Source organism: Saimiri boliviensis, chromosome 14 (assembly GCF_048565385.1).
Source record: "Saimiri boliviensis isolate mSaiBol1 chromosome 14, mSaiBol1.pri, whole genome shotgun sequence".
Lineage (NCBI taxonomy): Eukaryota > Metazoa > Chordata > Mammalia > Primates > Cebidae > Saimiri > Saimiri boliviensis.
Window position 1 is genome coordinate 45,257,485 of NC_133462.1, and position 12,523 is coordinate 45,270,007.

The following is a 12,523-nucleotide window of genomic DNA, read 5'->3' on the forward strand; positions in this document are numbered from 1 at the left end:
AGGCTGCCACCTGGTGGCGACTCCTCCTCCTGACAGGGCAGTGGCGGCTCCGGCCAGACTGCCCAGGAAGAGACCCCGGGCTGTGGGTACCCACACGCCTCGGTCCGAGGCCAACCTCATGGGCAACGGGGTGACAGGCCAGAAGTGGGCTCTGCCCGGACACAGCCCCCCGCAGGAACAAAACACCAGGGAAGCCCATTCAGCACCTTGCCGGGGATGCGGTCTCAGGCCGGTGGGTCCACAGGGGACTGATTGGGGAGGGGTGGCCGGCAGGAGGGCTTAGGCCACAGGGAGCTCCAGCCTCCCACAGCACAGCTTGGGGGCTCCCCGGAATCATTGCCAGAGGTATTTGTGAGGTGAAGTGGGGTTCCTCCGGAAGGGGGGCCCATGAGACCCAGACTGAAGATGGCATAGAGGAGGGGCCCGGGGGCCAGGGGCTTTGACGGATGACTAGGAGTTCTCTCTAGGGGTACAGGTGCCGACAGGCAGGGCCTCATCCCAGGCAGCTGGAGACAGGTCCCCCTCCTGCCTACCACATGGGTTCCTCACGTGGAGGCAAGGCTGGGGACCCAAGCATGGCTGCAGATGGGGAACTGAGTCCGGCTGGAGCCCCCTCCACTGCCCCGCAACTGACTGACCCGGTGTAGACGGGTCTGGGGTGGCGAGGTCAGGACCAGCGGCAGACATGGCTGTTTATTGTTCCAGTCCGGCGGGAAAGTGTTCCAACACAGGTCCCTTGGGTTACCTGCCCACCCAGTCTTGGCTCAGGGCTGCCATGTCCCCGAGGAGGCTGGGGAGAGGCACAAGTCACAGTCAGGCAAGGCGGCCTCAGAGTCCTGGGCAGTGGCTCTCAGGGCCCCTCCTGTCTTCACCGGGACCCTCAGTCAGGCTGGGGTGGCAGCTGGGAGGCGAGGCTGTGCAGTGTGGCAGCGGGTGCAGGCTGCGGCAGGAGGGCGGGCTGCACAGGGTCCGAAAGGACTCTCAAGCTGGCACTGGGTGAGGCTGGCACTGGGTGGGGCCGGCCCGGAGGTCCGAAGGAGAAGCGGTGGGGCGGGGGTTGCTGGGCACTGGTGGGCCCTGGCTCCTGTCCTTCCCTCGTGGAAAGGCTGCCTCCCTGGCTCAGCATCTGGAAGCGGGGGGTGCAAGGGTGAGAGGTGAGGAGCGAAGGGCCCGCCTGTCGTCGGGCAGAGGCTCACACAGGTCAGGCAGCAGTAGGCAGCAGTGGGCAGCCTGTCCAGGACCCTCCCCTGGCTTCCTGGGCCCTGCTCAGCTGCCCACCTCGGGGAAGGGCCCCCAGCCAGGAGGTGGAAGAAACCTGGGAGGGGTTCCCAGGATGGAGTCAGACCTTGGGGAGGGATCGCAATCTCTCCCTCCCTGGGGGCTCGAAAGTCAGACGCCAGCCTGTCCCTTGGTCTCCCAGCCTCCAGGCCTGCCACACGCCAGCAGGCCACGGTCGCCACAGAAACCGCACTGCAGCACAAAAGACCCACCCTTCCCTGCCTAGGACCCGGCCAGTACGCGGCCCCTGCCTCTACACCCACGCCTACCCCAGTCCCACCAGACACCTGGGAGGCCGCAGCCTCTGTCCTCCTGCTTCCTCAGCTCCGTTACACAACAGGGACAGGCCCTCCTACCCTGCCCGCTCCGAAGCAGCCTATGGTCATTTCTGCACCTGACTTGGACCCCGTCCGTCAGGGAGGGGCCCCGAGCGAGCACCCACTACCCTAAGCTGCTTTCCTCATTTCTTTTTTTTTTTTTTGAGACGGAGTTTCGCTCTTGTCACCCAGGCTGGAGTGCAATGGCGCGATCTCGGCTCACCGCAACCTCCGCCTCCTGGGTTCAGGCAATTCTCCTGCCTCAGCCTCCTGAGTAGCTGGGATGACAGACACGCGCCACCGTGCCCAGCTGATTTTTTGCATTTTTTAATAAAGATGGGGTTTTGCCACGTTGACTGGGCTGGTCTCGGACTCCTGACCTCAGGTGAGTCACCCGCCTCAACCTCCCCAAATGCTGGGATTATAGGCGTGAGCCACTGCACCCGGCCCCTCATTTCTTAAAGTAGCAAGAAATGAGGCTGGGTGTGCTAGTTCATGCCTGTAGTCGCAGCACTTTGGGAGGCCAAGAAGAGAGGCTCACTTAAGTCCAAGAGTTAAGAGACCAACCTGGACAACAGAGCAAGATCCTATCTCTAATTAAAGAAAAAACACTAGGCAGCTGGGCATGGTGGCTCATAGCTGTAATCCCAGCACTCCGGGAGGCTGAGATGGGTGAATCACCTGAGGTCAGGAGTTCGAGACCAGCCTGGCCAACACGGTGAAACCCCGTCTCTACTAAAAATATCCAAAATTAGCCAAGCATAGTGGTGGGCACCTGTAATCCCAGCTACTCAGGAGACTGAGGAGGGAGAATCGCTTGAACCCAGGAGGCGGAGGATATGGTGAGCCGAGATCACACCATTGCACTCCAGCCTGGGCAACAAGAACAAAATTCCATCTCAAAAAAAAAAAAAAAGAAAAAGAAAATAATAATAGGGTGGGTGCGGTAGCTCACTCCTGTAACCCCAGCACTTTGGGAAGCTGAGATGGGTGAATCACCTGAGGTCAGGAGTTCGAGACCAGCCTGGACAACATGGTGAAACCCCGTCTCTACTAAAAATACAAATACTAGCTGGGTGTGGTGACAGGTGCCTGTAATCCCAGCTACTTGGGAGGCTGAGGCGGGAGAACTACTTGAACCCGGGAGGTGGAGGTTGTGGTGAGCCAAGATGGCAACACTGGACTCTGGGCTGGGCGACAGTGAGACTTTGTCTCAAAAAAACCCCAAAAACTTAATTTTTTTTTTTTAAAAAAAGGCTGGGTGCGATAGCTCACACCTGTAATCTCAGCTCTTTGGGAGGCCGAGGCAGGCAGATCACTTGAGGTCAGGAGTTCGAGACCAGCCAAGCCAACATGTTGAAACCCCATTTCTCCTAAATACAAAAAATTAGCCAGGCATGGTGGCTGGTGCCTGTAATCCCAGCTACTTGGGAGACGAGGCAGAGGCTCCAGTGAGCCAGGATCTAGCACTGCACTCCAGCCTGGGAGACAGAGCGAGACTCCGTCTCAAAAACAAATAAATAAATTAAAATTTAAACAAACAAACAAAAGGTAGTAAATGGAGGCCGGGAGAAGTGATGAGCCCTGCCCAGGGGGCCGCAGCCTGACCACCGGGTCGGTCAGCTGCAATCGTAGGAACCACCCCATCACTTGGCGGAGTCCCCAGATCCCCCCGAGTCTCCAGTCCAGCCGGCCCACCAAGGTTCCAGAGCCAGGGAAGGGTTGCACACCATCTCAGATTCTGAGATTCAAAGACCGTCTCCTCATTGCTGTCCAGCGAGGCCGTCTCGGTGGGGTCCTCGGTGTTGGCCAGGAGGCCGTATCGCCTCCGCTGAGGCTTCTTCAACCTGCAAGTAGGTCCAGGCACCCTCAGTGGGCCCTCCCTGCCAACCCTGCCGCCTCCTTCCCTCAGGACCCTCATTGGCCTCCTCTACCGGACTCCCCCAGCCCTGCTGCAGACCCCCTGGTCTTGCTGTGCCTGTTTCTTTCATGTCTTAATCGCCAAATGACTACCAGTCACTCCCATGGCAGTGACAGTGAGCAGTCACGTCCCCAGCATGCCCTACCATCTCTCCTGTGCCAGGACCCCAAGAGAGGCACGAGGACATCACTCCCGTTGCACTCATGAAAAGAGTGAGGCTCATACAGTGAGGAGACTTTGCCCAAGACAACAAAATGGAAAGCTGTCTCATCCCCAAGCTTCCGGCGGCCGAAGCAGCCAGGGAGGCAGGGAGGGCCCGGACACAGCTTCCACTTGAAGGGGTGTGGAGCACAGGGGAGGCTCTACACAGGGCCCCTAAAATGCAACACAGCCAGGCGCAGTGGCTCACATGTATAACGTCAACACTTTGGGAGGCCGACAAAGGAGGATCGCTCGAGCCCAGGAGTTCGAGACCAACCTGGGCAACATGGCGAGACACCATCGCTACAAAAAAAAGTTATTAAAAAAATGCAGCTTGCCGGGCGCGGTGGCTCAAGCCTTTAATCCCAGCACTTTGGGAGGCCGAGGCGGGTGGATCACGAGGTCGAGAGATCGAGACCATCCTGGTCAACATGGTGAAACCCCGTCTCTACTAAAAGTGCAAAAAAAATTAGCTGGGCATGGTGGCACGTGCCTGTAATCCCAGCTACTCAGGAAGCTGAGGCAGGAGAATTGCCTGAGCCCAGGAGGAGGAGGTTGCGGTGAGCCGAGATTGCGCCATTGCACTCCAGCCTGGGTAACAAGAGCGAAACTCCGTCTCAAAAAAAAAAAAAAAAAAAATGCAGCTTGACAATGCCACGGTGGTGATGGGCAAAAGGGGTAAGGTCCTCGGTGTGTGATAAAAGCCCACCCAGGAGAAGCAGCCACAATGGCTAGTCAGGAGCCCGGAAGAGACTGGGGCCATAGGCCAGGGAAGCCGGGGTGGCCTCAAAAGGCAACAGCCCAGAGACTGTCTACAGCTGGGGCCCCTGTGAGGGTCTGGGGACGCAGCCGCACCTCCCCGGCTGTGGGACCACCCAAAGCGGAAACAACGCCGACCCTGGCGACGGCTGAGCTTCAGTGGGTAGAAGCACAGAAGAATCTGGATACCCGGAAGGGCCCTGGCCGCAGGCGGGAAAAGGAGAGCAGCGGCTGACAAGGAACCAAGAGGGACTCCTCGCCCCGCCAGGGCCTGACCCTTGCCCGGCACGCTCTGGCAGCGGTGGCCTCATCTGGAAAACCCACGAATTAAGAGGCTGCAGCGCTTGGCAACCGGGAGCCCAGCCACAGGTTAAAGAGCGAGCGAGTCACGTGGACTCTACCCCACCCACACCCACTCCAGCAGGGAGGGAGGGCCCGCCCCGCACGTGACACAAGGGGCGCGCGCTGATTGGCCGCGGCTGGGCGACCGCTCTGCGTGCGCCTGACGCACCTGAACTCCCGGATGAGGAAGTAGAGCACGGCAAGGCCGCAGAAGCCCATGACCACGTAGAGGGAGCGCAGCAGCGCTGAGCCCGACGTTCCCGGCGGACGCGCGTGCGTGCTGTTGTGCGGGCCGCCAGGCTGGCTCCCGTTCGTCACGGCCGGTGCCGGCGACAGTGTGGCCTGCGCGGGCGGCGGCGGCGAGGCCTCCTTGGCACCGCACGGCAGCGCCGCCAGCAGCAGCACCGGCAGAAGCAGCAGCAGAGGCAGCGGCAACACGCTCGGCCCCATGGCCTGGTGGAAGTGCCCCGCCCCTACGCGAGGCTGTCAGTCAGGCATGCGGGGACGGTGCCGGCCAATGGGGCGCAGGGGCGGAGCCTGACGCCCGGCCCCGCCCCCTTCCCGCCTCAGCCGGGCGCACCGGAGCGCTACCCAGAGTGCCCCGCGCGCCGGCCGCGGACCCCGCCCGTGGGAGCCCCGGCAGGGCACGGCGGGCAGAACCCGCGAACGCCAGCCCGGCGCGGGGCGCGGCCTCCGAGGATAGAGGGTTGGCGGGGAGGACGCCGGCCTCAGGAACTCGGGCTGCTCCTCCCCGCCCCTTCTCCGGGCCTCACACACACTCGGACCGCTTCGGCGGCGCCCCCTTCCCCAGCCTGCCGCAGGTGCCCCGGGGCTCCGCCCGAGACGGGGTTTGACGGCACCTGCGCGGCCGCCGCTCCCCAAAGGCCGAGTGCGCCTCGGAACCCCCACCGCGCGGCAGTCGTCTCCACGCCGCGAACCCCCCCGTGGCCAGCCCCGCGCGGTCTTCCCTGCCGGCTGCAGCTCGTGGCTCGTGCACTGAACCACAGGCTTCTCTCCCTGTGGCCCAGCTCCGACCCCGACGGCCCTCCCTAGACCACAGACTCGTCTTTCTGGGTGCACACGTAGCCCTTTATTCAAATCCGATTTTCACAGGGCTCCGCCGTTGTGGGCAAGGTCTGGCCGCCCCGAAAGCCGCCAGCGCCCCGCAGCCGGTCCTCCAGGAGCGATCTCAGGCCTGGGGCCTGCACCTTTCGGGCTAAGCGCCGCCTGGAACGGGCAGGAAGGGAGAACAGACGCGCGCTCCAGCCGGCGTACCAGGCGCTCTAGGGAGGTGCTGCCCTGCACCCAGGTGCGGGACAGCAGGACTCGCTGGAACGACCAGGCGCCGCCCGGGACAGGGCTCAGCCCACATCCCACTGTTCCCGAAAGCACTTACAAGGGACAGACCTCCGGGTCAAGCGGCTGCCTCCAGCTGTTCCAGGTGAAGTCCCTCCTGGGACAGTGACCCCAGAGGTCATCGCTGATCTCAGGCCACCCTTCCCCGAGTCCTGGCCGTGCCCCTTCAACCTGCCAAAGCAAAGCAGCGTTACTCCCGATGTCCTCCACGGGGCTCACAGCTGCCCCTCCCAGCCTCCCCGGAAACATCCACAGCTCCTAGGAAGGTCTCAGGCTAGTCACGGGGCTGTGACCTCAGGCTCCGTCACGGGCCAGCGTGCCCGGGGCAGGCCTGCACCTTGGGGACGCAGCCAGAGCCAGCTGCCTGCATGGGATGGAGCTGTGTGGGCCAGTGCGGGCTCTGGAAAAAACTAATGGCGGCAACAGACATCAGAGAAAGCTACAGTTAAGAGCATGACTTAAGAGGTCTGGAAAAGAAGGTCAATTGATGAGCAAAAAATCCAAAAGGCGGGGGGCGTTCACTGGTCTCCAATCCTGCTTAAGGGACCTCATCTGAGCCAGGCACGACTGGGCCCAGGCTGTGCTGGCTGCACGCGGGGAGTATAATGGCAGGGCCGGACTTTAGTTCCACCTTAATTTTTTAAAAACAGGAAAAACAAAAAGCAGTCACAGGAACATTCCCCGGGCACATGACTTTCAATGAGCTCTCGACAAGAGGGATGTGGACACGAGCGGAAGGAGTTACCTCGAATTACAGGGCTATTTCCACATATGAGCTAGCCAAGGGAGCAGCTTGCGTCTCAGAGGGTTCTGTTGGGCGCACAACACTTCTGTCCTCCGAGGGCTGCAGCTTCCATAGGCTAGCAGAGAACGCTCAGAACTCGTGAAGCAACAGCAGAACTAGCTAGGTCGCCCTGGGATGCCACGTGCCTCCGCTCTCTGGCCTGCTTCTAGACTGAGGCAGTCCAGGCCAGCGTCGGGCGCACGTCCACTGTCCCTGCTAAGCTGCCCGCAGAGTCCAGCCCTCTGGCCACCACTGCCAGAAGCCTCCCGGGTCTGCCCTTTGGCCTGAGCTACCCGCTCCCGTCCCCCGCCTGACTCCCCTACCCTGACCAGCGCCAGTCTGCTGTGCCTCCCTCATCTAGCTCTCTGCAGGCCCCACAGAGTGCCTGCAGCCCCGCTGCTCCTCCGCCTTCTCCCTTCTCTCTGCTCAGGTCTGGCTGCAGGAGCCTGCAGCGGAGTGTGTTGTGCAATGCAAGGGAATTGTCAGAGCAAGGTTCATTTCACACGGTCTTTTAATCGGCTTCGTAAAGCCAAAGAAAACTGCGTACAAGAATTCCTCAGCCACTGCAAATACAACATCGATGGAGTATGTGCACGTCTTCCAGTAAAAAAGGACAATATAAATAAACATCTTCAAGAACCTCTCAAACACGTTTGCACGTCTATCCTGGGTGCACAGCAGATGAGCGCACGGGCTGGGGCTCCAGGGCAGCTGCTGCCGCGCCTGCCAGGGTCCTACCACGCTACACTCAGAAACGTCACACGGAGTTGGAAAAAAGCCACAGCTTGCTCAGCTTCCGACAAAGATCGGATTCACAGTCCGTTCGATCTCAGAGAGGAGTGAATGGGGCACCCACTTCATGGGGCCAACCCCAGTAACAAAGAAAAAAAGGCAACGCAACCAAAAAACCAAAAACTAAAAAAAACGAAACTCCACACAACCCCCGACGACTTTTTTGGAACTCATGGCTCGTGGTCAAAAGAAAAAAGTAAATCTGAAGTGCTCTTCAAAATGTTTTCAAAACCCTTAAAAACAGCACTTCCTTTAAAAAAAAAAAAAAAAAAAAAAAAGGTCTATAACGAGGCCATCCTGGGGTCAGAAGCGGTCGGGCTGGGTTTGACAAGATCAGAACCGAAATGACTACAAAAGTGGGAATACAAGGAGGTGCGTTTACTACACATTAACGTTCAGCGAAGCTCCCACAATCTTTAAATACACAGCCATTGGAAGGACGATCTTGAGCAGGAAGGGTTTTTACTCGTTGTGTGTAGCTGAGGACAAGAAGCAGGCACAGTGTAAAGGCACTGAAGCAACGAGAGGCAGCGTCACCCCAGAGGCCAGACCGGCCATGGCCTGCGGCCGGGGAGCAACCACCCCCCACAGCCGAGGGAGGCCGGCGGCGCACATGCACCTGCACCAACTGCCCGGCGGGCCCTCGCTCTCCCTTGCCTTTGGTCAGTCTCATTTGCTCTTGTGTCCTGCAGTAGAAATGGCTCTGAGAGGACAGATGCGTCCCCTATGGGCAAGCGCAGTGACAAGGTCTGAGTGTCCAGCCTAAGTCGCTTGGAGAGGGTGCCAGAGTGAACCGAGCTCCCACCGCAGGCCACAGCAGCGTGGCACCCTCGGAGTGTGACTTACCGTAACTGTCGTAGCTGTCTCTGTAGGACCCGCCTGAGCTCCGGTCACCGTAGCCGCTACTCTGACTCCGGCTGCAGGACACACAAGTGAGTGCTAGAGAGAACGTCTACTTCTGCTCTGCCCCAAGAGGCTGCACCGCCAGCCCGCAGGCCAGCCGTCCCTTCTAGGAACACAGCGAGGATTCTAGCAGGGCAGTCTTGGAAATCCAAAACCCCCACCAGCTGTGTCCCCCAGGCCCTCTAACTTCTGCGACTGTTCTTTTTTTTTTGGAGACTCTTGTTACCCAGGCTGGAGTGCAATGGCGCGATCTCGGCTCACCGCAATCTCCGCCTCCTGGGTTCAAGCAAGTCTCCTGCCTCAGCCTCCTAAGTAGCTGGGATTACAGGCACGCGCCACCATGCCCAGCTAATTTTTTGTATTTTTAGTAGAGACGGGGTTTCACCATGTTGACCAGGATGGTCTCGATCTTTTGACCTCGTGATCCACCCGCCTCGGCCTCCCAAAGTGCTGGGATTACAGGCTTGAGCCACCGCGCCCGGCCGACTTCTGCGACTGTTCTAAGCAGTCCCCTCTCCTCCCAGCCTGGGCCCCCTCCTGCTTCTGCTCCTTACGCAGCCAGCTTCCTCAGGCCTCCCAGGGACCTAGGCCTGAAGCTGGCCACCCCACAGCCACCCCTGTGCCCAGGCTGACTCGACCCTCACCCCGCCCCGCAGCCGCCCGTGCCCAGGCTGACTCCCCCCTCACCTGCTATAGTAGTCTCTGGAGCCTCCGTAGCCCCCACTCCTGGACTCAAACCGGTTCCCCCCATAGCCTCGGTCCCCTCCTCCTGCACATAACAGGAAGGAAAAATGAGTACCAGCTCCCACGAGCAGTGCCTCACAGCGTCCCCAAAGGGCCCGTTCATGACACTCACCTCTAGAGAACCCACGGCCCCGTCCTCGGCCCCCGCGGAAGAAGCCCCGGCCCCCGGCAGAGCCGCCACGGTACCCCCGAGATCGGCTGTCTGGCGACTTGCCCGCCTGGTCCACTCGGATCTGCCGCCCGTCTACAGACTGGAGACCAGAGGGTGGCACAGGTTAGCAGGTGGGTGCCCCATCCTCAGGCCGGGCTCCCGCTCAGCACCCTGATCCTCACCTTCCCGTTCATGGCCATCATGGCATCCTTGGCATCATCGATGTTCTCAAAGGTGACAAACCCAAATCCCCGAGATCTCTGGGTCTCCCTGTCTTTCACAACCACCACTGTGCAGGACAAAGAGATCTGCAGTCAGCACCCAGCTGTCCCTACAGGTAGGGAGGAGTACAAGCCACCCTGGGCCACTGGCCCAGCACCAGCCTCACCTTCAGAAATCTGTCCATATTTTGAGAAGACCTGCTCCAGCGACTGTTCATTGGTGTCAAAACTCAGTCCTCCAACGAAAAGCTTGCCTTCATCTGATGCCATGGCGGCCTGTGGCAGACACCAATGAAATCCTCAGCAGGGGTCCTCTCACCACCTCTCCCCTCTTCCTATTTTATATAAATGACATAAATTCTTTGCTGGACATATTACAAAATCACTTTTCTTTTCATTATCCCCAACCCATACCTAGGACTTTTTTTTTTTTTTTTTGGTGGGGGCGGTGGGGGCGGGGGGAGTCTAGCTGTCACCCAGGCTGCCGTGCAGTGGTGCAATCATGGGTCACCGCAGCCTCCACCTCCTCCTGGGCTCAGGCAATCCTCCTACCTCAGCCTACCAAGAAACTGGGACTGCAGGTGTGCACCACCACGATTGGCTATTTTTTTGTTCTTAAATTTATTTTTGTAGAGATGAGGTCTCACGATGTTGCCCAGGCTGTCTGAAACACCTGGGCTCCAGCAATCCTCCCGGCTTGGCAACCCAAAGGTTTGGGATTACAGGCATGAGCCACCACACCAAGCCCCCTAGGACTTCTTAATTAAAATTGGTTTACCACACTGAATCCAGTGATTCTCAGCCCCACCCTCCCCCCAGACTGAAGGCAGGCCACACCCAGTTCCACAGTCCTCCCCATGGGCAGGACCTCTGGAGTCTCCCTTCCCCAACAGCCTTCCAGTTGTGCCCTGGGCAGGACTGCACCCTCAGCTTCTCCCCTTTCGGAACTGGTGCCAACTCCTACCCTAACCAGCCGATGTGCTGCTGGATCAGAGGGTGCTTCTGTTCACTGTAAAACGCCTCCTGAGACTGGTGGGCTGGCTGTCAGAGAGACTGCCCCGTCCTGGGGGACACCTCGGGTCAAGGACTGACTTTTATAAACAGGGCCTCAGCCGAGAATGGGGAAGGAATGGCCCCGGAATGAGGCAGGGTTTCCCGGCAGGGTAATTAGCATTTAAGAGAACTGGCTATTTAAGGGGGCGGTCAGTGCTGACACAGAGGAAATATTCATTGGCTGGGAATGATCACCACCCAGTGGCTCTGAGAACTAGACTTGAAAGTCTGGCACGGGGGTGTGTGCCAACTTGGACCAAACTTTGGGGGCAAAGCACGACATGGCAGACGGGGAACCGCACTAGAACGGGGCACGCCTAGCCAGAATTTGCTAAGGCATCCTTTCCCTCATTCAATCACAAATAGGAAAGGAAGGAAACTGCGGCTCGGGAAGCAAAAGCGTTGGTCAGTGGATACCTCCAACGCCACGGCCGAAAACTGGCCTGGAGCCTGGGCTCACCACGTGGCCCCGCCCCCGCCGCGTGCGCATGCGCCCCGCTAGCACCCTGCGCCACTCCATCCGGGAACTCGGCGCTCCCGCCATTTCGCTGGGCGCAGCCTCGGGTTCGCGGCCGCCATTTTGCGGCAGCAACCCGGTCACCGGCGGCCCGGGCCGGCGGGGAGAGGCCCTCTGGCCACTGCTCGGCCCAATCTCCCGCTGCCCCTCGCCGCCGGCGGGGCGGACGCCACCCCGGGCCCGCCCCGGCACCGCCCCCTCCCAGGGGCGTGCCGCTGCGGCCCCGCCTCGCCTGGCCGCCGCAGGCCGCCCGCCGCCCCGAGCTCCTCTGAGCCGGTGCCGCCAGGGCCCTCACCACTGAGTCGGGCAGGTCCCTGACGCAAGCGGGAAGACGGCACACCACAACGACCTGAGCCTCCTAACGCGCAAGTGAGGGGGGGGCGCCCCGAAGCCCTGCCTTATATATGGCGCGGCCTGGCCCCGCCCCCGGGACCTCCTCAACCAATCACAGGCCGCGGCTGCGTCTTATATTCATAGACGGGGCGTGGTGTATCTTGGCTCCGCCCCCTCCTGCTTGCTGGTGTCGGGCGCGGCGATTGGCCACTTTTCCGGTCCGCAGCCCTCCGCCGGCGCTCGGGGAGGCGTGGCTGGCGCGCGGCGGGGCGGGGCTGACCCAGTTCCGCGTGCCCGCCCCCTTGCCTGCGGCGGGGAGCAAATGGGCCTCTAGCCCGGGTTCCGAACCTCCGGCCTCGTGGGAAGCGCTGGGTGTCACGGGGACCCCGACTTTGCCTGTGCTCCTGATGTCCTGACACGTCAACCTACCCAGATCCCCTACGCACCCAAGCCCGGGCTCTAAGACACCCCAACTTCATCTGAACCCCGATATCTGTCCTGATATTTTTTTTTTTTTCTTTTGAGACGGAGTTTCGCTCTTGTCACCCAGGCTGGAGTGCAATGGCGCGATCTCGGCTCACCGCAACCTCCGCCTCCTGGGTTCAGGCAATTCTCCTGCTTCAGCCTCCCGAGTAGCTGGGATTACAGGCACGGGCCACCATGCCCAGCTGATTTTTTTTTTTTTTTTTTTTTTGAGACGGAGTTTCACTCTTGTTACCCAGGCTGGAGTGCAATGGTGCGATCTCGGCTCACCGCAACCTCCGCCTCCTGGGTTCAGGCAATTCTCCTGCCTCAGCCTCCTGAGTAGCTGGGATTACAGGCACGCGCCACCATGCCCAGCTAATTTTTTG

General features: G+C 60.2%; 2 protein-coding genes across 5 annotated transcripts; both read right to left on the reverse strand.

Moving 5' to 3' along the window:
* Positions 1-667: 667 nt before the first annotated feature.
* FAM174C (family with sequence similarity 174 member C) lies at positions 668-5,783 on the reverse strand. The gene is made up of 3 exons (XM_039465935.2): positions 4,988-5,783; positions 3,326-3,442; positions 668-1,126 (listed from the first exon to the last, which is right to left on the reverse strand). Coding segments are annotated over exons 1-3 (399 nt in total). The 5' UTR covers positions 5,269-5,783; the 3' UTR covers positions 668-1,125.
* A 102-nt stretch (positions 5,784-5,885) lies between these two features.
* Positions 5,886-11,728, reverse strand: CIRBP (cold inducible RNA binding protein). 4 transcript variants are annotated; one of them, XR_005578527.2, is made up of 8 exons: positions 11,635-11,728; positions 9,937-10,045; positions 9,731-9,837; positions 9,510-9,648; positions 9,341-9,422; positions 8,597-8,667; positions 6,215-6,345; positions 5,886-6,045 (listed from the first exon to the last, which is right to left on the reverse strand). XR_005578527.2 is itself a non-coding variant. In XM_039465934.2 (7 exons), the coding sequence occupies exons 2-7, from the start codon at positions 10,037-10,039 to the stop codon at positions 8,213-8,215; spliced, it is 519 nt and encodes a 172-aa protein (XP_039321868.1). In that variant the 5' UTR covers positions 10,040-10,045; positions 11,635-11,728; the 3' UTR covers positions 7,452-8,212. The 4 variants fall into 4 exon arrangements, 3 of the variants coding, with proteins under 3 accessions (XP_039321868.1, XP_074240984.1, XP_039321867.1); XM_039465934.2 differs by lacking the exons at positions 5,886-6,045; positions 6,215-6,345 and adding an exon at positions 7,452-8,229; XM_074384883.1 differs by lacking the exons at positions 5,886-6,045; positions 6,215-6,345 and adding an exon at positions 7,452-8,229 and having other exon boundaries at positions 9,937-10,104; positions 11,635-11,723.
* Between the last annotated feature and the right edge of the window lie 795 nt (positions 11,729-12,523).

Bases quoted from the DNA above. Each gene is read 5' to 3' on its own strand.
- CIRBP (XM_039465933.2), bottom strand. From the start codon at position 10,039: ATGGCATCAGATGAAGGCAAGCTTTTCGTTGGAGGACTGAGTTTTGAC. The intron at 9,838-9,936 runs GTGAGGCTGGTG...TGTCCTGCACAG, and splicing joins ATATGGACAGATTTCTGAAG to TGGTGGTTGTGAAAGACAGG. The intron at 8,668-9,340 runs GTGAGGGGGGAG...TGTGTCCTGCAG, and splicing joins TCCAGAGACTACTATAGCAG to CCGGAGTCAGAGTAGCGGCT.
- FAM174C (XM_039465935.2), bottom strand. From the start codon at position 5,268: ATGGGGCCGAGCGTGTTGCCGCTGCCTCTGCTGCTGCTTCTGCCGGTG. The intron at 3,443-4,987 runs GTGCGTCAGGCG...ACCTACTTGCAG, and splicing joins TTCCTCATCCGGGAGTTCAG to GTTGAAGAAGCCTCAGCGGA.